The following is a 23,520-nucleotide window of genomic DNA, read 5'->3' as shown; positions in this document are numbered from 1 at the left end:
GACAGAATCCACAGAGCTTTGGGCCCAAAAAGACCTGAGGGTCCTCCCCGTGACACCATATTCAAATCTACCATCTACAAAACTAAAGAGGCTGTCATGCAAGCAGCTTGGTCAAAGAGGGACTTGACCTTTAAATCCCACAAATACCAAATATTTTCCGATCTTGCGTCGCAAACACTTCAGAGACGCAGAGAACTGAAGCCCTTCGTCCAGAAGCTACAAAGCCAACGCATTAAATACCGCTGGAACTTCCTGCTCAAACTAACCTTCTCCTTCCAAGGGCATCCCTATGCTTTCACCACACCAGACAAAAACCCAGGAAGTCTTTACCAGGCTACAGCTCATGCTCCCATACAGGGCAGCAAATTAAAAAAAAAAAAAAAAAAAAAAAAAAAGGGTTACCATGTAAAATTAACCTCTTGGCGCCGGCCAAATGCAAATGTGCAGCCTCCCGGCATTTGGGCCTAAACTCCGAGCAGCTGCACATTTGCATTCTATTAAAAGAACGTGCTGAGAGCGCTTGCCCTGCGTGCTCCCAGCACACGTCCAGTACTGACAGAAAGGTCCCGAACTCCTCTTTCGATTAGGACCTTTCCCGATCATGTGACGTCACATGACCCTAAACCCTGCCCCGCCTCCCAGATTCTAAAACCTTTAAAGGGCCGGGAGGCGCCAGCGCCAAGGGGTTAAAAAAGGGATGGGGGGGGGGGGGGGTGTGAAGGATTTATATAATTGAAAGTAGGCAAAAGTCCACTTTAAATGTGTATTATTAAACCAATTTAGGATGAAATAAAAAGCCTGAATGACCCAATATTACATTAAGACAAAAACACAACATACAGTTAAATATATTTTATTTTAGGAAGGACAAAATTTTAAAAGGAAAGAAAAACTCCTCCTGCAAAATCTAACCTTGTATGCAGTTGGTGAAAACATCTGTAAATAGCGGCTCTGCTTTGTACCACCAATATGTAATAATTCACTGCATTGAAAGCATGATGACTACATCCTCTCACTTGTAAAACAAGAGAAAAATAAAATACCCATCTTCACTGAAAAGATTTTAGTCTGTTAGATTTACACAATTCATTTAAAAAAAAAAACAAAAAACAAAACAAAAAAAAAAAAAACCATAAGGATTTCTGATGAACCCAATTTTTTTTATTTCCTAGCCTAAATTTGATGTGGAAACCAAAAACAAAAAGTTTATATATATTTATATATATATTTACACATATTAACAGAAGAAGATTAGATCCATTGTCTATACACAACATAGAAAATTAACTTGTGTTAAAGAAGGGGCTTTACTTTCGACAAGGAGGGGAAGAACCTCAACCTTCAGAATTGCAGACAAATAGGGTCTTCCCCATTTAACATTAGTTGAGCTGCTGTTCCCAATGTTTGTTGGGGGAGGGGGGGGGGGGGGGGGGTCAGCAGGGATACTCTAAAATAAAAAGTGAATCTTCTCCACTGATGAACACAGGTTTAAAGAGGGCATTTAGGGCAAAGTGACAGTGTTTGCTGCATACAGCCCACCACCCCTTGCCTATTTACATTGGCAGAGTCCTTTCTAATAAAAGCAGGGCTCCTTTGCATTGGAGAACATGTGACCTCCTTATGTGACCATGCTCAGGCCTAAGCAGCCAGTCACTAGGAACAAACATGGTCATGCAGGAGGTGCCATGCTGTCATTCCCCAGTCTAGGTTCCAACACCCAAGCTTAGACACATGGGAATGCTAAAGCAGGGAGGCAGCAAGGATGAGCATACACACCTGGCATTGGCCCTAAATAACTAAAGTGACAAGTTGGCGCCCGTAAGATAGGTATGGTGCCTTTTCTAGTTAGCCAGTTAAAGTGTTACTAAACCCAGGACCCTGCAATCACTATATCTGGTCCCCCACAGTACACACTACATGGAAATACAATTCTTTTAATAAATATAAACTGCTAAATACATTTCTCATCAGTAGTATATAGCAGCACTGATTAAAGCTTGTAGATGGAGTTATCTAGGAGGATGCAGAATCCCTGACCTCTGTCTGGAAAGTGCCAATTGGCCCTGTGCTAATCACATGCAACCTGCCAAGAAAAAAAAAATCTCTCTAGCAATACCCAAACTGAGCATGTGCAGAATGTCTTCACACGATATGTCTTATCAGGAGAAAAGCGGGGGACACTGGAAGAAGGGGAGGATCAGAAGTCAGGATCAAACATCCTTTTTACACAATGCAGAGGATTAACCCCTTAGGTTCCACAGTGAGTATAACAAGCATGCTTTACTGCATATACAGACTGATTTTACTGCTGTGGGTTTAGTAACACTTTAAATTTGATTTTATAAACCCCACATTTTTTACCCCTACAATTTATGGGCCTCTTTTCCTTCTGCTGTAAAAGCCACACACAAAAACAGATTTATGACAGTTTGTGGTTATTACATGCTGCCAATCACTTTAGCCTTTTGTGCTTATAAAAAGATCTGCATGGCAACAGCTCAACTTCCAGTTTTCACAAGTCAATCTGTACAGATATCTTGAATCCAAAAAAGATTGATAGAGCTGAAATGACATATACAAGGTCATCCACTTCCATATAGCCACGACCAATTATCTTCATTACAGGATTGCTGTTATTCAATGTTCAGACATCAAAGAAGAAAAAAAGTTTTTGGTGCGTTAGTCTGACTGCTGCTCTATCTCCTGTGAGATTAGGTAAAGGAGTGGTGCTGTAGCTGGGACAGGGCTGGAGCAGTGAGAGGAGCCAGATCAGTGTTTTGGGGGGGGATAACATAGGTAGCGGGGCATCATTTTACCTTCATGCAGGGAATGCATTAATTTAAAATATATTTAGAACTATTTAAAGTATGTTTAAAGGTAACTAGTGCAAGTAGACTTGTTATCAGCTTTTTGCAGGACCTGTACAGCAGAGCTCACTTATAGGGAGAAATCCTTCATCAGGTAAACAGATCCCACAAATGTATTTAGAGTAGAGCTCCACCCAAAAGGAGATGTTTGTTCCACTTTAAGGACTTGTCCCTCTCTCCTTGTTAAGGATTGGCACCTTTAGCAAGCAGGTACCTGCTCCCACTTCTGCTCCAACTGCCTAGGTGATCTGAAGCGGAAGTTCACCTCCCCCCTGTATTATTCTGGGACACGTGACAGGTCCCAGAGGACCATTCACAATGCGCAGCACTGCTCACGCATACGTAGTGGGCACCCGACTGTGAAGCTGCAAGCGGTCACAGCCAGGTGCCCACACTAGAGATGCCAGCACTGGGGACAGAGGACAGTCAGTGAACCTGCCTGCTGTGAGCACACGGCTGGACTAAGACAGGTGAGTGGCTTTTTTTTTTTTTTTTTAAGTCAGCAGCTACAGTTTGTATTCCCCATTAGACAAATTCTAGCACCTACAACAAAGTAAAACGGAGAGGGTAGGGAAAAAAAAAAAAAAGTTTCATGATCTGAACTTATGTTGGCCACATGGTTGGGTTAAAATAAATACATGGCAAAAGAAAGAAATTTCGAAAAAACAAGGAAGGCATAAACCACATTTCTTATATTTTGACATCTGATGCTGTCAGATCGCTTTTCTTCCAATATAAGGTCACTGAAGTGCTGCCTGTGATGGCCCCAGAAGCTTCCCAACTTCCATGTAGAAGAAAATGGAAGGGGGGGGGGGTTATATTTAAGAGAGAATTTGTGCATTGTGATATGAGGGAGCAGCAAGCTTCCATATGCTGACCAATACTGGAATAAGAATAAATATTTTAAAGGCTTATGGTCTCTACTGAAACTCTGGCTCTTCCCCCCTAAAAGTTCAGTTTAGGAGCCTAGGACAGATAGGACTCGTGAATCCTTTGTTTTAGTACAATTCTACTGAATCTTAGGATCCAAAAAGGAACCAGGCCTTGATTTGACATTAAAACAGAAAATCAATCAGGTGCTCTCTAGTAACAGGACAGCCTGTTTTGCAATTACTGGGGACATTGAGGAAAATCAGTTTGTGGCCCCTCCACCCATGAATAAAAAGGAGTCCCCTATAAACACACAGCTTCCCAGAACCTGGATGAAGAGCAGACCTCTCCAGATTTCAGGGGGAGATCTGGAATTGTGGCACAACCATAGCTGGACTCAGGGGCGGACTGACAACTCATGGGGCTCCCGGGCAATAGGGGATCATGGGGCCCCTGTGTCCTTGCCCAAACTCAAAAAAACCTATGAAAAAAAAGGTACCAGGGGCATCTCATGGGGCCCCCTACTGACCCCAGGCCCTCGGGCACTGCCCGAGTTTCCAAATGGTCAGTCCACCCCTGGCTGGACTACAGCTGCACAAATAAAAATGGCTGTGTACATTAAATGCCATTGCATGCCCAGATATTACTTTGGTAAAGTAGCAGTGATATCATCCTTAGGATACACATAGCCTGAGCAGAGGGAGGAACCCAGCTGACCCACCGTCCACATGGCGGTGGATACAAGACCAGTCACCCTGCACATGAAAAGAAGGCAGCAGTGACTGGTCTTAAACATAGAAACAGAGTTCCTACATGCTTGGACTACTACACGGATCTGGTAGAAGTAAAAGAAGCCAGGTTTGTTTAGCCTGGATTTTAGCTTTAAAAGACTTTAGCCCACTAAGCACTGCAGGTGACGGCAGAACGAGGTACCCCATGGAGATATACAGAGGGACTCGAAGGCCACAACCTGTGTGTTCATAGGGGACAATGCCAGACAAATAAAAACTTGAAAAAGAACTTTATGTATACACAATAATTGAATTCTGTAGAACACACCGCTCACTTCCATAAGAAGCCAGTACAAATCATTCAACTGCCATAATATGTTGTTGTCCCCCTCCCTCCCCCTGCTCTGCAGGCACAGCTTGGCCATTCTAAGTATACAAAAAAAAGCATAATTTAGACCCATTTACTATGCTTACATTATATCATGCCCTAGAAAGAGAATAACCGTGCTCATGTACCGGTAACTGCAAGTACAACAAGCAGAATAAATTTAACGATAAACACTGCAGAAACAAAAATACAACAAAAATACCATTGTCCTACTGCGAAACGTAGGAGCCGGGGGCTACAGCGTCTTTGTGATTAAATACGGAGCTATGCACTTGCAGAACAGATAGGCTGGACATGAGAAACGACAGGTTTAAAATATTTCCTTGGATTTTGTGGCTGCTAAAGCACTCCTTTTCGTGCCAATATTTAAAGGATGATTTAGATAAAGTGCATCTGACATTTTGTAGCAGACAACATGCCATAAAAAGTGGACAGTAATTGCCACCTTCTTTCCTGGCTCTAAAGGTTTTGTGGGAGTATAATGAGGAATTCCTTTAAAGTCCTACGGAGATGGCATGGTTCAACCACCTCCAGATCTTTCCTTCAGGTCAAGAAAAGTCAGTGGGGGGTAATCCATCATCCCCCCCAGCATACGTTTAGCTTTTGGGTTGTCCAGCATGAGCCTAGATTCTCCATATACTCCTTTAAATATTGACTATTGAGTGCAGGACACAAAATGTTGCACCGTCTCCCTAGTGGAATATTCCCAAGATCTCAGGACAGGGACAAAACTACTGTCCACCAGGAAAGTCGGCACATCGATGTGGATCAGACAAGGACTCATTTATGATATTCAGGGAGATACAGTCAGTGAAAAATCAAGACATTTCAGCCATTATAATGGCTGAAATGCGTAGTTTCACTGTATCTCCCTGCATACCAAAAATAAAAGAGTAATTTTGCTGACCCACACCGTTGTGCTGGCTTTCCTGGTGGACTGGGTGTATATGAGGCTTCGGAAACCTACAGCCTGAACACCAGTTCTAGGGATGACACACTCTGCGGGAGGTAATAGCACAGTTTCTGTCAGTTCTTATGGACAAGAACAGCTCAGCTGAAAAAGACAAGAACAGCCCATAACTGCCCAACCAGCTGATTACACTTGCCTTCATGCCTGCGCTACTCTGTTCAATCCTCAGGAGCAAAGAAAAAATACTCACTGCTCTTCCTTTCATGTGACCACACTGGTGCTTGATATGGGAAAAAGGCCTTGGCCCTTTGAAAGCCTCACGACCAAACTTGCAAGTTTTTTCTTCTCCTCATTTCTAGCAGGTGAACAGTACGACAGGGGAGTGAAAGGAAATTATAAGCAGTAGCTGGGGCCTGCTATTATAAACCATCGATGTCCAACCTGCGTCCCTCCAGCTGTTGCAGAACTACAAGTCCCATCATGCCTTTGCGAGTAATGCTTGCAACTGTCAGCCTTGTAGTTCTGCAACAGGTGGAGGGCGGCAGGTTGGACACTCATACCATACACATATTGCTTTGCATTGCAACAAAACCTCTAGATTTCTACAACCACGTTCTCAAACTTCCTTTCTGTTGCTCAATATCTCCTTCAGGGCCAGTTCACACTACATGCATTTCAGCGAGGTTTTTCTGCATCCAAAACGCACAGAAAGTAGGTTATATGGTTGTCAATGTCATAGTTCACAGAAGTGCTTGCAGGCCCAGTGTGTCCTGGTTGCAAAAAAAAAAAAAAAGTAGAACAGGCTGCATTTTTCCTGCACAGAGCTGTACTGGAAAGCGGTAAAACGCACCAAACACATACTGGAATGCACATGTCCCTATTTAAAAATTGAACAAAAAGAGGGGGAGGAGAAAGAACCAGAAAGCATCAAAAACGCACCGGAACATGGCCACATGCAGGAACGCATCTCAACTGCATTTCTATGGTGTGAACTGGCCCTCAAGGTATCCCAACAGCAAGCTAAAACTGAGCTGCTCAGAAGCGTACAGCCCACAGGGATCAATGCCTTTTTACCAGCATCCATCCCTCCAGTTCTGCTGTGTACCTCAATGAATAGTTGGGCTGAACAGCTACGATGGAACCAGAATAGGTCTGTATATCAACAGGACCCAAGCAGACCTAAGGTCAACATCTTTACTACACAAAGACCCAAGGACAGAATCCACCTTCTGTACCACTCCTTTATAGCATTATGTTCACTGCTAAAATGACAGGTGCTCTTATAGGACTTAATTGCCCATCTTGTGGATGTAGAAAATAGCGCAATAGCACATTTCTGCACTATACTGAAATAAAGGGGGGAAAAAAGGGGGGGGGGGAGGGGGAAGAAGAGAGCCAACAAAAGAATGACTAACTGTTCCAGACAATCAAAAGAATTACAACAAAAGTGTAAAAAAAAAAAAAAAAAATTGAAAAAACACAAAAAATGACACAAGCCTCATTACTACATTCGAGTACGATTCTAGCCTGTTATCAGTCAGTAATAATATCTTGCTTATTTCATGTTGAGCACAATTTAAAGCCTCCATCCCTGCAGCAGTGTGTCCACAGCACATGCAGTCCACATGCTACTCAAGGCTCTGCAGTGCCGGAGGTCTCGTTTCCTTTTTATTTTTGGAGCAGTTTCCAGCTCCAATCTCTTCATGTTGAACAAAGAGCAATTTGCTCTACTTTCCCAAGGTCCATAAGAAGCTGTTTGATTCGGTGTTTCAACTGAGGAAGCCGAGCGAGCGGTTCTGGGGGCTCCAGTTCCCCGGTGTAGTCCAAGAAGCTTTCCAGGACTGTAAAGAAATAAAGCACACTGGTCAGACAAGAGTTAACACTTTCACTGTCAGAACCATTTAATATTTTTTTTTATAAACAGATGTTACATATTTTTATAAATAAATGGTTTTCTCCTTTTTACGCCTTGAATCTGCTGATCCTGCAACCTCCAGTGAAATTTACATGGCATTTCCCAGGTTGGTTTGCCCGTTAATGACAGCAGGGGACCAAGTCTGCTTATTTGTGTTTTATGGACCAATTGTAGTCTAATTGGAAGCCCCTGTGAGTGACAAAGAAGAAACACAACCAGGAAACGGGCAACTGATTTTAATGAAAGCTGGTTTAACAGTCTCTCGCCCAGCCTACAGACAAATGACGACCAAGTGGGAGCGCTGCTATCCTAGGTGGATGTCATATGACATGCTGCCAGGATCAAGCCACAGCATGGTGTGATCTGTCACCCACTGTGTCTACCCAATACAGTGGATGGCAGATCAGTGCACAGGGTTGCTGTCGGCACCATGTCAAAGCTGTGACCAATCACAGCAGACCACATGACAACTGTACACAATGAATGGTTGCCATTCATTGTGTACTATTGTGTTGATCTCTGTGATTGGCCACAGCAATCACATGGTACAGACCAGGTCAAATCACAGCCCATCTGTACCATGTGTTTAGCTGCGGGCAATCACAGAGATGGACTCCATTCCTGATCACCTCCCCAGAGTAGTAGCGTTACTATGGTAACACTAATTGTCCGGTCACAGTATGTTAAAAAAACAAAAAAAAAAACAACACACCTCTCACTAGCCACTTCATTAGGTACACCTGTTCAATTGCTTGGTAAGACAAATTGCTAATCAGCCATTCACATGGCAGTAACTCAATGCATTTAGGCATCTAGATTTGGTGAAGACGACTTGAAGTTCAAACTGAGCATCAAAATCGGGAAGAAGGGGGATTTAAGTGATTTTGAACGTGACATGGTTGTTGGTGCCAGACGGGCTGGTCTGAGTATTTAAAAATGTTGATCTACTGGGATTTTAATGCACAACCATCTCTAGGGTTTACAGAGAATGGTCCGTAAAAGAGAAAATAGTGAGCAGTGCCAGGGAATGGCAGTTGTGTGGACAAAAATAGCTTGTTGATGTCAGAGAATGGGCAGACTGGTTCGAGATGATAGAAAGGAAACAGTAACTCAAAAAACATAAAAAGCATGGATCCGTCCTGCCTAGTATCAACGCTTAAGGCTGGTGGTGTAATGGGGTGGGGAATATTTTCGTTAACTAAACCAACTTTTTTTTCTTTACATACTGTCACCAGTGTCCCTGATCTTAATCACGCCGGTTATATGACCACACTGTACTGCACTGCTGACAGTAATTAAAAATATAAACAGAAAAAAACACTAATATTTACATGTTTTTTCATTTTCTGAAAAATTATGAAAAAGTTACGTCAAAAAACTCCCCATGCCTCTTACTAAATATCTTGGACTGTCTACTTTCCAAAAAGGGGTCATTTGTACTGTCCTGGCGTTTGTTCAGGCCTCAAGAAATAAGATGTCAGTACATCAGGATTGATCGATTTTCAGAGATATATACACACACCATAGTTTGTGCACACTAACGTTCCTACAGACTAAATAATATACATGGATTTGAGTAATTTTTACCAGAGAAATGAAGTAATATACAATTTGGCTTAAATCTATGCAGAATAAATATTTATTTGAAAAATGTTACAAACAGAAAGAGAATAATTAGTTTTTCTATCAAAATGTTTTTCTTTTTTGCTAAATAAACAAAAGAACAAAAAACAGTAGCGATTAACCACTTCAATATCGGTCACTTTTACCGCCCCGGCTAATTTCCAGCTGTCAGTGCTGTCACACTTTGAATGAAAACTGCGCAGTCGTGCAACACTGTAGCCAAACTCGATTTTTATCATTTTGTTCACACAAACAGAGCTTTCTTTTGGTGGTATTTGATCACCACTGTTTTCTTATTATTTGCTAAATAAATGAAAAACAAAAAAAAACACGAACATTTTGAAAACAAATTTTTTTCTGTTATAAAATTCTGCAAAGAAATAATGGTTAGTCATAAAATTTAGGCCAAAATGTATTCGGCTACATTTGGTGAAAATAAACCAAATCAGCGTATATTAATCTGTATTATAGAGTCCACAAACTATAGGATATATCTGAAAATGTATGACTGACAATCTCATTTCTTGAGGCCCAGAAATACCAGGACAGTATGGATATCTCCTAAACTACACATTAACATTGTACTACTCTCGGGTAGTGAACAGTTTTTTATATTTTTATTATTACACATTATTACGTATAGCAATGAATTTCATTGCTATAAACAATAATTTTACTGACTGAAATGGATTCAGTTTGTTTCGTTGTGATTAGCCACAGCTACTCACATGACTTGATTGGCCCAGTCTGTACCATGTGATCACTGTGACCAATCACAGTTAGCAGCACAATTGTATACAATGTATGGCATGAAAGGAAGCCATCCGTTGTTTACAATTGTCATATGACCTGATGTGATTGGTCACGGATCAGTCATCAGCTGTGTCTTGACACAGCCGGTGACAGCTCTCACCACAGCGTGGCCCCGCGTGAGGCGGCGATCCAGGAGGACAGCATACGACGCCCACCCGGATTGACAATAGTCCCGCCTGACCATCATTTTACTATAGGCCGGGCAGGAACTGGTTAAATGCTACAAAAAAAGAAAGCTGTTTGTGTGAAAAAAAAAAAACTAATTTCGGTACAGTGTTGCATGACCATCCAATTTTCATTCAAAGTGTGACAGCACTGAGAGCTGAAAATGGCCTGGGCAGGAAAGGGGTGAACATGTGTGGACTGAAGTGGTCAGATATAGTAATTTGTGTTTATCTAGGCAATTAAGTTTTAATGTATAACATTTGAGCTTGTGACTGGATCCTGTCTTCTTACCATCAAGTTCTTTCTCTATTAGATCCATTCTGTGTGTGACTTCATCCTGCAGCGATTCTAGATGAGACAGGAGATTGAGCTGCCACTGCAGCTGTGAACTGACTGTAGCATCTCCATTGTCCATGGGCTGTGTGTGAGGTGATTCTTGGGGTGGATTCCTTTTTGATAAGCATTCCCTGACCTAAGAAGCAAAAACAATTAGGAATCTCTTCAAACTAGAAGGCATTTGACTATGGCAATATAGCGTTGATGCAAAATAAATTTACATTTGAAAAAAAAAAATTATATATATTTTAATGAATAAAAAGTCTAGATTGCTGCATTTCCAAATTTACTGAAAGAGCAAAAATAGGTTTTCTTTTTCTTAGCCTCTATGGGGGGTATTTACTAAAACCAGAATGCTAAATCTGGTGCAGCTCTGCATGGAAACCAAGCTGCTGCCAGGTTTTATTGTCAAACCACCTGAAGTTAGAATCTGGTGCAGCTGTGCATGGCAGCACTCAGAAGCTGATTGGCTACCATGCACAGCTTGCACCACAATTACTGAAGTGTAAGTTCACCTTAAAAAAAGAAAAAAAAAAAAAAAAAAAAAAAATCACAAACCAAAAAAACCCTTATACCCTCCCTACCCCATGCAGCTGGTGTAGCGATTCTTCTCCCCCTTTCTTGCTTCAAGGCTTCCAGGAGAGATCACAGCAATTCTCTGTGCCAGCGCTGACCAATCAGAATATCTCTGATCCATACTGGAAGCAATGCAGCAATTAAGAGTGTGCATAGGAAAACCTGTATCTTTTGAGATCATTGTTAAAAAATGATTATTGACCTTAGGAGGTACAAGTCACAGCATGCTATGCCAGTTACAATATGGTCTCACCTTACAGTAATTATGTTTGGATTCACTCTCTGATTTCAACAGTTCTCTGTCTAATTCCCACCCGAGTCTTTCTGCTATGGAGTCTTCCCTGCTCTGCCGTATCCGGTCCACCCCTCCGTCCAGTGAAGAGCTTCTTGTTTCTACAACTAGTCTCTGTTCTACTGCAGGATAATAGGTCCGAGGTTTTTGATAACAGTGCTCGCTGGTGATATAAGACTCCTCCACAGAAGGAATGGGGGAAGGTTTATCTGCGGCACCATTGTAAGTCCTGTAATTCATGGAATCTTCTTTACACGAGTTCTCCTCCACATTACGTCTGATGTAACATTTATCGCTCACCACGTGCTGCTTCCAGGGTTGGCCCCAAAACTTTAGATCCGGGTGCTCCTTGCTCCTGTTTAATTCAGAAACATGTATTAAATTGCAATTTCTTAGCAATTAAGCAGCTGTGAATTTTATACAATATAAATCACTCCCCTAATGGTAGTAATGCAGTCCTAATACTGTATAATTATAAATACACACCCCCTAAAAGTAATGGGGCACCCCTCCAAAATCACTGGATTCCCATGTTCCAATTACCTCCATGGCCACAGGTGTATAAAATCAAGCACCTAGGCATGCAGACTGCTTCTACAAATATTTGTGAAAGAATGGGTCGCTCTCAGGAGCTCAGGGAATTCAAGCGTGGTACCGTGATAGGTTGTCACCTGTGCAATAAGTCCATCCGTGAAATTTCCTGGCTACTAAATATTCCACGGTCAACTGTTAGTGGTATTATACCAAAGTGGAAGCAACTGGGAATAACAGCAACTCAGCCACCAAGTGGTAGGCCACGTCACATGACAGAGCGGGGTCATCGCATGCTGAAGCGCACAGTGCGCAGAAGTCACCAACTGTCTGCAGAGTCAATAGCTAAAGACCTCCAAACTTTGTGTGGACTTCAGATTAGCACAACAACAGTCTGTAGAAAGCTTCATGGAATGGGTTTCCATGGCCGAGCAGCGGCATCCAAGCTTTACATCACCAAGTGCAATGCAAAGCGTCAGAAGTAGTGCTGTTAAGCACGCCGCCACTGGACTCTAGAGCAGAGGAGACGTGTTCTCTGGAGTGACCAATCAAGCATCTGTCTGGCAATCCAATAAGACGTGTCTGGGTTTGGCGGTTGCCAGGAGAATGGTACTTGCCTTACTGCATTGTGCCAAGTGTAGTTTGTTGGAGGGGAGATTATGGTGTGGGGTTGTTTTTCAGGGGTTGGACTTGGCCCCCTAGTTCCAGTGAAGGGAACTCTTAAGGAGTCAGCATACCAAGACATTTTAGGCAATTTCATGCTCCCAAGTTTGTGGGTACAGGTTGGGGATGGCCCCTTCCAAAAAGGCTGCCCACCAGTGCACAAAACAAGGTCCATAAAGACACGGATGAGTGAGTTTGGGACGGAGGAACTTGACTGTCCTGACCTCAACCCGATAGAACAATTGAGAGAGACGGAGATGCTCAACTGGTCTCTTCAGAAGTCCCCATAGGTGTTTGATTGGGTTCAGATCAGGAGACATACTTGGCCACTGAATCATTTTCACCCTGTTCTTCAGAAATGCGACAGTTGCCTTAGATGCGTGTTTTTGATCATTGTCGTGTTGGAAAAGTGCACGACGACCAAGAGCACGGAGTGATGGTAGCATCTTCTTTTTCAATAGAAAGCAGTACATCTGTGAATTCATGATACCATCAATGACATGTAGCTCCCGACACCAGCAGCACTCATGCAGCCCCACAGGACACTGCCACCACCATGTTTCACTGTAGGCACCATACATTTTTCTTCGTACTCCTCACCTTTGCATTGCCATACAGTTTTGAAGCCATCAGTTCCGAAACCATTTATCTTGGTCTCATCAATCCAGAGTAGAGTCCTAGTAGTCGTCTCCTTTTTCAGCATGGGCCCTGGCAAATTCTAGGTGGGCTTTTTTTGTGCATGGGCTTTAAGAGAGGCTTTCTTCGTGGACAACACCCATGCATGACATTCCTCTGCAGTGTACACCCTATTGTGTCACGGGACACAATCACGGCAGTTCAGCTTTTTACTTCTTTAGCTAACTGTAGTGAACTTGCATGGCGATTTTCTTCAAACTTTCTCATCAGAAGACACTCTTGTTGAGGTGTTAACTTCCGTGGATGGCCTGGACGTCTCTGTGAGATGGCTGAAGTTCCATCTTTGTATCACTTTTGCTACAGTATTCTGACTGATACGTAAAGCTTTGCTGATCTACTTGTAGCCTTCACCTATTTTGTGTAAACAAATTATTTTCTCTTTCTCAGGCCTTGTGACATTTCACTTCTATGTGGTGCCATTGCTGGCGGCATAAAATGGATAGAGGTTTTCTTTGTTAAGTAATATCCATTTATAGTCAACTGTCTGCTGGACACCTGTTTAATGAATAATTAGACTCACATGTAGTTGAATTCTTGTTAGTGAATTACGATTTTGTTGGCTAAAATTTTGCTTTGCTCCTAAGACGTTCATTTTGGTGTATTCATTTCTGCAATATGATCTTGAATGAATTTGTTAGGAAAAATACAAATTAACAAATCTTGTTTGCAATCAACGGACCACATTTGTGGAAGTGTTTTGTAGTACAGTGTCCTATAGAAAATGTTGATTCTGAAATAAAGAGTAAAGGTTTTCTGACAAATCTGATGGGGTGTACTTATGTATGTATGTATGTATGTATGCACACACACTAGAAGTCCGTAGTTTGTGCATCAAATGCCTTTGCAAACCCAGATATTACCTTGTAAAAATAGCAGTGACATTACTGTAGTGCACAAAACCTGTAAAGAAAGCAGAGCTCTGGGAGAGACCCAGCCGCACAGCCTATCAAAGGTTGCCTGCAAATACCTATAGAAGGGCAGATACAAGACCAGTGACTCTGCACAGATAGCAGTTGCAATTGTCCAACATTACAAGTAACGCCTTGCTTTGTTGCCACTGGTTTCACTGACCTGGAACAAGCACGCAGATCACGAAAGTAAGATTGTTAATCAGGAGTTCAGATTTAATACTTATTCCAAGGCATGGATTAAACAAGTATGAGCATCACAGTTAGGGGAACTACCTTTTTCAGATTTTCTTTGAGAAAGCATGGCGCCCAATGTGAAACAGGTCAGCCGAATTGTTCCTGCTGGCTATTAAAATCAAGAATATATTTTTGCATCTCTGTGTGTGCGCAGTGTTCCTGCGCATGGTATAACTGATTGCTTCAATGGAGAGGAGTTGAGCCAGCACCTGAGATGCAAGTATGGAGTGTGGCATCTAATCTCACCTGGAGTGCCATGTAGAATGTTTACTAGTATCAGGAACAGATACACTGCTGGACACCTCTGACCATCCCCACGCTCGGCTGGACACCTCTGACCATCCCCACGCTCGGCTGGACACCTCTGACCATCCCCACGCTCGGCTGGACACCTCTGACCATCCCCACGCTCCGCTGGACACCTCGGACCATCCCCACACTCCGCTGGACACCTCGGACCATCCCCACGCTCCGCTGGACACCTCTGACCATCCCCACGCTCCGCTGGACACCTCTGACCATCCCCACGCTCCGCTGGACACCTCTGACCATCCCCACGCTCCGCTGGACACCTCTGACCATCCCCACGCTCCGCTGGACACCTCTGACCATCCCCACGCTCCGCTGGACACCTCTGACCATCCCCACGCTCCGCTGGACACCTCTGACCATCCCCACGCTCCGCTGGACACCTCTGACCATCCCCACGCTCCGCTGGACACCTCTGACCATCCCCACGCTCCGCTGGACACCTCTGACCATCCCCACGCTCCGCTGGACACCTCTGACCATCCCCACGCTCCGCTGGACACCTCTGACCATCCCCACGCTCCGCTGGACACCTCTGACCATCCCCACGCTCCGCTGGACACTTTTATAGGTATGGTCAGAGCCATGATTGCTGAGTGAAGGGATGGTCAGCCTTAATACGGTTTTGGTTAAAAAAAAAATTATCAGGACAAGTAGATTGTTGTAAGGGAAAAGTAGACTAGGACCCCAATTTAATCCCTTACAAGTAGTTTTATTAAGAAATTTCCACACCCCTGTAACCATCATTTTTTTTCCTTTTTGAGGCTTCACAGCAATACTCTTATATGGTCTTGTTGCAATATTCCTGCATTGTCTATTTCTTGCCATTATAAAATGTATATCCCACAATCTTGACCATAGACCACGAAGAGAGGGACACAGAACATGCTGCCTGCAAGAAGTAACCATCACATCTTTACAAATGCCCAGTGCAGTACATCACGATAAATGACTTATGACAGACTGGGTCAGATCATGAGAAGATACTCACTGTAATATACTCATTTTCAGTTGCAAACCGTGCAAAACCTCAATTACTCGCTGCACATCTCCCAAGAGCTGGTGGGTGGCTACGATTTTCTTTGCATTCTGATGAGAATAATTTTCTTCTAGAAAGGACAAACCAGGCATATGGCCCTCATTTAACCAATCCTTATCATACCAGTATTTCAGACTCACACGCTGACCTGTAAGGAAGCAGCCAGTCATCAGTTCAAGTACAAATTAAAAAAAACAAAAAAAAAAATCTTTGTGGTTTTTTTTTTTTTTTTTTTTTTTTTTAACTGAGATCATGTCATATCTGTGGAGACACGTTTCACATTTTTTTTAGACTACAATGGATTGGCAGCCTTGAGTTACGGTACTAGTGTATAAAGAATCACAGAAGTGTTTTTGCGGAAAAAAAGGGTACTCTGTCATTATCAGAACTTGAGCAAAAAACAGCTGTGGTCAAATACGGACATACCTGGAGGATCCTGGCAAACGTAGCAGGTGTATTTCTCAGGAACGCTGTCTTCTAGTAAGCCCATGCAGACACCATGCTGCCAGCACAAGCATTGTTCACACTGAAAACCAAAGGACAGCCATGTCAACATACCAGTATCTCTGGTTCTCTTCCCACATCCATCTCTGCTATATTTATACCTGAATCATGAAATCATTTTCCTCCTGCACCTCACACATGCAGCGCACAATCTCACAGTCGCCATCCTCCTCATCATCAATATCGTCATCAGCATGAGTGACATCGATCTCTTCGTTGTAGTCCTCATCGCTCCAAAGTAAGCTTTCTGTGCAAGAGTCGCTGAGTGTCTCCTCATCTGCTCAAAACAAAACCAGAAATTAAAACCTTAGACAAATTCTGGTTTATAGCGAAAACGAACTCTTAATCCTGCGCTCCATGAAAAAACATGGAGATTGCTGGACTACAGTAACAATCTACATACAAAAATGCAAAACAGTGTGTAACCAACCTTGGTTACACATTTAATTCCTTTAACTATCCTATCTTCTAAAATCACTTAATTTGATCAACAACGTTTATAGGGTTGTAGTAAAACAGCAGTATAATGTGAAAAAAAAAAAACAAACATCGCCCGGGTATCCCATCAGGGAGCCCTATTTTGGCTATTCCACCGGGGAGCAATATTTTGTCACGTGTGCAGCCCCGCCCAACAAGTTTCTCTATACCAAGAGTCTTTTCCCTTGAAGATGCTTGTTACATTAGGCAGGGCTGCACACGTGATGTCATCACGCTCACCAGTGGGAGACCTGGGCGGTGTTTGTTCTGTTATAATCTTTTATACTGAGCAGCACATCCACCTTGGACTTGTAAGGTGCCTTTTCCATGGCCAAAGTGTTTTTCTGCTGTCGGGCACCAAGGTGCTCAATTTTCTTTGTGGGATCCGCCATTCTGGTAAGAAGCCCATTAACCCCTTTGGTGGAGCAGTTCTGAGGCACTCTCTCTCTCTCTTGGGTGGCACCTCAATTACGTGCACCATTTCCAGAAGCTGGTTATTTCTGGGGACTTTTTCACATAGATTTGTACTTCATTTATTCAGACTATTTATGGCATGAATATCCAACTTCTGATGAAAATCACTGGACATTTTAATGGTTGCGCTTTATGGATTTTTGCACATTCTCCACTATATTTGACTATTTAGATTGTGATTGTTGCTTGTTCATGTATTTTCTGTATATTCAATTGAAAAAAAAAAACATTTAAAAAAAAACGGAGAACACATCTAACCTGGTTCATACTAGATTTTCAGACAAGTTGCAAGCACTAGCACACTAATTCACATTTGGTTAATGAAGCTGTTAGCACCGTTGAATCTGTGCCGGTTTTTACAGCACTAGGTCAGCTAAAATGTCCCAAAGCTGTGCCTGTTTAACCACTTGCCCTCCTGAGGATTTACCCCCCCCCCCCCCCCCCGCCTCCTGACCAGGCCATTTTTTGTGTTACAGCGCTGCATTTTTAACTGACAATTGCGCAGTCGTGCAACGCTGCACCCAAATGAAATTTGCATCTTTTTTTCCCCCACAAATTGAGCTCTCTTTTGGTGGTATTTGATTGTCTGAGTTTATTTTATGCACTAAAAAAAAAAAAAAAAATCTAAAAAAATTTAGGCCAAAATGTATTCTGCGACAGGTCTTTGCAAAAAAAAATCCAAATACGTGTAAATTAAATGATTTGCATGAAAGTTTTATAGTTTACAAATGGCGGTATAGATACTGGAATTTTGGTAAAAATTGTTTAATTTTTGCTAGTAATGGCGGCGATCAGCGATTTATGTGACACCAGTGACACCAATACAGTGATCAGCACATATATATTAAAAAAAAAAAAAAAAAAAAAAAAAAAAAAGCCATCCAAAAGCAGTGTGCCTGAGCTGAAAGGGAGGAGAACTGTTAGTAAACAAAACCGTTCTCCTCCCCGTCGGGAGATCCTCAGGCACCGGTGAGTAATCACCAGCCAGGACCCGGTGCCTGACAGCCGCAAATGGCAAGGGTGGGGCGCATGCCTCCTACTCGGAAATGCAAAAATCACACACACACATATTTATTACACACATATATACACACACGTGACTGCGCGCCCGTGCCGCCCTGTAGCAGTATTTCTGCTATAGGGCGGTCAGGAAGCAGTTAATTAGCTGCTGGTCTGTGAGATCCCACAGACCAGAAACTAGCAGATTTGACAATTAGATGTTCTTTAAAATCGAGGGAACAATCCTTCCATAAGCCTTAATACGCTGGGTCCAAGCTACCCACCTATCAATTGTAAAAGATGCAAATCTGTGGTGCAGCATATTGAGGGTGGCAATACTTTTTAATTGCCTACAGTGAGTGGTACTGCTATGCTTACAAACTGCTAACAGGATTATAAGGGAACATTATAAAAATTGGAAGGACTGAAGAAAGAACAATAACTGAAGTTGTCTAACAAGATAAGATTACTACTACTGATTAATAGCATAAAACAAGGATGAAAGAACCAACAACCACAACAAAAAGTACCACTTAGTCTTGTATCTCGTCGGCGCCCTTGATCGTTGCTTTTGCCAGAACACGGGACCTTGCAATCACTGTTGAGCCTCGAGGGTTGTATTTTTTTTGGCGAGAGCTCCTTAGAATCATCTAAGTTCTCTTCGCTTCCAGACAACTCTGTAAGAAAAAAAAAAAGTTAGTTATTTTTTTTTTAAAACTTACTAATTTAGAAGCATTTAAAAGTTATTTTGAGCAAATGCTGTTCAAAAAAAAATCTGCCATTGCTTTTCATACCACGTTAGCATGCAGCGTGAAATCTTCTGGAGCTAGTAAAGTTCTAGGAAACACAACGCCCTGAACTGTAGAATGGCAAGCTCTGGAATGTAACGCCACCTGTATTACTTCTACAGAGTCTGGCATTTATTAAACATTTTGGCAAGATTGTGACCACCAACTTTTGTTCTACAGGTCCTCATTTATCATTCCAAGGGTCTTTAGCAACTTTTTCAATTCAATAATATGTGCATGAAAATTGGTCTTGCAGCAAAAATGAGTAGGCTGGACTAGACATGACTAAAGCAGAATTTCATCAGAGAGGTCGTATAATATGTAAGTCAGGACATATAACGGTTTTCCCCCTGGAGTTCTGCTTTAAGACACGGGTAATGAATATTCTAACATTTACAACAATTCTGTTAATGTCTAATGCTGTGCAGGAAATTGGGGTTCTGTGTTTAAAAATCAAATGCATTTCCTCTGTAACAGGACATGACTTCAGAGCCATGGAACAAAAGCTGGACCCTGTAAATAGCACAGAGCTGTACTGTAATGCCTGGGCAGGAAGAATCTGTTTTCTTTAAGTATTACCTGACTTCACTTTCTTTTTCTTCTTCTTCTTTTTCTTGGACTTCTGACTCAAGAAATCTTTGAACTTCTCCCTTACTTTTTCTTTGACTATAAAAGATTAACAGTTTAAAGAAAAACTCGGATCCAATTTAAAAGCAAAATATTGATTTAAAAAGAAATGCAACTCTCCAGACCATGTGCGAATGACACAGATGGCATGTCACAATCATACCTACACCAATCATTATACACAACAGTGAGGCAAATTTGCCCAACTGTACTGTATAGTTTTGAAGCATCATGGAAAAAACAAAACAAAAAAAAAAAAAAAAGGACACTGAGAAAGCATACAACTCCTATAGTGTTTCTGGCGGAGATTCATCCAATGATCCTAGATATGGCAAAAGCCAAAATTAAAAAATAAAGAAAATAAAATGCCGTGGGAAAAAAGCCACAAAACCAGGCATGCAGCAAGAAGAGGTTTCAGTGCATTTAATTATATCAAATTTGGCAAACTGCAAGTAGCTTGCTTTGCTTTTCCAGGAAACCCCAGTTCCACTTCCTATTTACATCAGCTGAGGAAGCCTTCAGAACAAGATCAAAGAAAAGCTTTGGCTATGCACACAAACCATCTATATGAATAGGTATCTGCTGGGTAACTGACAGCATCTTGTATTAATGCCTTTTACTAGCTATAACCATTGCTCTGACTTTTTTGTGATACAAGACAAGACTGACTACATTAATCATGCCTATTGGTTACATAGGAAACCAGTGCAAAATACAGCACCTGTTTTATACGGAGTAAAAAAGACTAATCAAAATTCTTGGTTAATACATTTAAAGAAATATTACCACTTTCAGACAGCTTGTCTGGCTTGCGATGTAACTTCTGGATTACATTTTCCTTGCTTTTGTCTTTAAGGGATGGTCGATGGGAATTTGAACTGTTTGTGGCTGGGCTTGAATGACGCCTCTTTTCACACAATCTATCCTTGGCATCATGGGGTGAGCTTCTCAGGGAAATTTGAAGTTGAGTATCTAAAGATGAAACGGAAGAAAATAAAAAAAATTTAAAATATGAAGTTTGCTAGTGGACAACTGTCCTCATTCCAAATGGAGGGAATGTGAACATTAAAAGTAATACTATAGTTGTAATGAACTCAAACCAAGGTTGAGAGCACCAGATGAAATAGTAAAACATGCAGGTCATATAGCTGGTCCCAACTGAAATGCTCCATAGAGACCCCGCAATAATTTTAGACAGTTCTATCAAATTCAAGAAAAAAAAAAAAAAAAAAACACGCCCTTACATGAGCAGAAAAGTAACTCCCTGGTTCCCACATTCCTGAAATGAGATAGCCCACTGCAGGCATTTAGGATGTTACTGCCTCAAATTAGGGTCAGAAATCAGCTCCTCAGTAGTGGATAATGTAGTACAGAGCTCAACTCACAAACTGCATTATTTTTTGGAGGGGAAATGCCCTCGAAATTTTAAGATGACTGCTTAGTTGATGGGATTTATACCACCCTGCTCAAACCAGAGACAGAAAAACACAAAAATTATCTAACAAATTTTAAGTACATACTAAAGAAGCTTACATACAGCTGCTTTCATCCCCCCGTGAATGAATCTTTATGGTGAACACAAGCTTAGTATCCATTCGTGTGCCCATAGACACAAGGGATGCAGATGCCATTGTGCTGGAAATGCATTACTGTCTAACACAAACACCACAATTAAAATACAGATAACTGGGTTGTCACCGCACAATGGCTTAGAGGTTAGCAGTATGGAAAATAGTGTGTATGCACTTGCATGTAATATAAATACATGCACTGTTACCATTTCTACCCTCTTGGTATGTTTGCAGTAAATTGGAATCTCCCATCAGCCTGAATGGATTCAGTGCACTCTGCAGAATGCTGTGAAAGGAGTACACCATATCTGAAATTATAAAATGTACCCCTGCTTAAACATCTTTTCTTATAATTTTACACCATGAATACATTAAAGTACAAAGAAAAAAAAATAAAGGGCAGCGCTAAAACATGGTGCAATGTGTATACAGAATATATACACTGTGATGCTAATATTAAACAACAAATAAACTAGTAGTCCACATAAAATATCATCATCAATAACGTGATTATCATAATAACCATCCCATATATGGTGTACAGCAAAACAATGATAAAATGGGAGTGAATTCCCAACAATGAATATTTGAACAGTTCTTCAATCTTAAAAATCTGTGTAGCCCCAGTGTGGGAAATAATAATCCGGTGGTGTGCGATAAAACGGTAAGATTGCAAACTCACCAGAAGCACAATCTTAATGCGCATTTAACCATATCAATCAGCCAGAGGTTCTCCCATCTAAAAAGGAACAGCCTGGTGTAGAAATCACATCCTGTCAGTCTGGGGGCTTAAGATGTCACTCAGAGGTCCCTCAAGGGGGTGTGCTGTATTAGGGTCTGGTCACAAATAGGATCCCTCCTCTGGACTGGAAACACACACCTGGGGTCCTGGGGGGTTTAAGTGCTCGTGGTGGAGCAAATGATATAGGTACCCATAGTGTAGTATGTTTAAAGTTTTATTGGCAAGTTATCCAAACTAGTAGTAAATAAATACACACATAATGCAGATTTTCCAAATGAATAAAAACTGCAGAGTATCCAGGTAAAAGAATGCAGCTTAGGAAGCTGCTTAATACACTGACCAGTGAGAAAGAAAGATGGCCGGTGTGTGTCTCCAGTCCAGAGGAGGGATCCTATTTGTGACCAGACCCTTATACAGCACACCCCCTTGAGGGACCTCTGACTGACATCTTAAGCGCCCAGACCGACAGGATGGGATTTCTACACCAGGCTGTTCCTTTTTAGATGGGAGAACCTCTGGCTGATTGATATGATTAAATGCGCATTCAGATTGCGCTTCTGGTGAGTTTGCAATCTTACAGTTTTATCGCACACCACCGGATTATTATTTCACACACTGGGGCCACACAGATTTTTAAGATTGAAGAACTGTTCAAATATTAATTGTTGGGAATTCACTCCCATTTTACTATATGGTTTTGCTGTACACCGTATATGGGACGGTTATTATGCTAATCACGTTATTGAGGATAATTTATGTGGACTGCTAGTTTATTTGTTGTTTAATATTAGCATCATAGTGTATATATTATGCATACACATTGCACCATGTTTTAGCGCTGCACTTTTTTTCTTGTTATTTATTGAGAAGGTTTGTGGTTCTTTTTTGTGCATTTAGCTGCTATCTAGAAAGCGCTCGCTAAGCCCTCACATTTTACATTAAAAGTACAACTGACCAAGCCTGGAAGGTGTAAAAGGATACTGAAATGAAGGCAAAATGTGAAGTCTATATAAACTGGAGTCTCTTCTCCCCCCCACCCCAGTTCTACCCTTTGAGCCCCTTGGATGCTATTATCAGACTGTAAACAGGGATTTCAGTCCTCTCAAAGTTCAGATTAAAGTGCATGTATACCCAAACTTGTAAGCAGTTTTGGTCAGAGTAGGGAAGAGTTTAAAACCCTGACAGGTTTTTGTTTTTTTTTTGTTTTTTTTAATTTTCTCTAAATGTCTGGTTTCCTTTCATGAGTACGGAATGGGGCAGTGAGTGTAAAGCACAAAGTGACAGGAATTTCCCTCATAGGTGTTCCCGGAACATAGGTGTCTTCATTGGAACATTTCTCTTGTATTCCTGTTCTGAAGGCAGCAACTATAAAATTTTGGATTTCACATTACCGTGTCAATAGTCAACAGAACAGAGGCAGAATTGCCCCAGAGAGATTAACGGGAGTTCTAACCCTTCCCCACTCTAGC

General features: G+C 41.8%; 1 protein-coding gene across 5 annotated transcripts in view; it reads right to left on the bottom strand.

Moving 5' to 3' along the window:
- Positions 1-837: 837 nt before the first annotated feature.
- Positions 838-23,520, bottom strand: part of PHF20 (PHD finger protein 20) — a 97,307-nt gene continuing 74,624 nt past the window's right edge. For all 5 annotated transcript variants that reach the window (XM_089673281.1, XM_089673284.1, XM_089673285.1 and 2 more), the window contains 9 exons: positions 20,525-20,710; positions 19,691-19,777; positions 18,854-19,000; positions 16,475-16,650; positions 16,296-16,395; positions 15,822-16,017; positions 11,448-11,841; positions 10,574-10,754; positions 838-7,607 (listed from right to left, as the gene is read on the bottom strand). In XM_089673281.1, the coding sequence (XP_089529407.1) occupies positions 7,468-7,607; positions 10,574-10,754; positions 11,448-11,841; positions 15,822-16,017; positions 16,296-16,395; positions 16,475-16,650; positions 18,854-19,000; positions 19,691-19,777; positions 20,525-20,710 (1,607 nt within the window). In that variant the 3' untranslated portion in view covers positions 838-7,467. The remainder of the gene's footprint in view (positions 7,608-10,573; positions 10,755-11,447; positions 11,842-15,821; positions 16,018-16,295; positions 16,396-16,474; positions 16,651-18,853; positions 19,001-19,690; positions 19,778-20,524; positions 20,711-23,520) is intronic.

The sequence above is a fragment of the Staurois parvus genome, unplaced genomic scaffold (genome assembly GCF_062004578.1).
Source record: "Staurois parvus isolate SC_StPar_1 unplaced genomic scaffold, SC_StPar_1.0 ptg000137l, whole genome shotgun sequence".
NCBI lineage: Eukaryota > Metazoa > Chordata > Amphibia > Anura > Ranidae > Staurois > Staurois parvus.
This window is presented reverse-complemented; position numbering and strand designations above follow the sequence as displayed.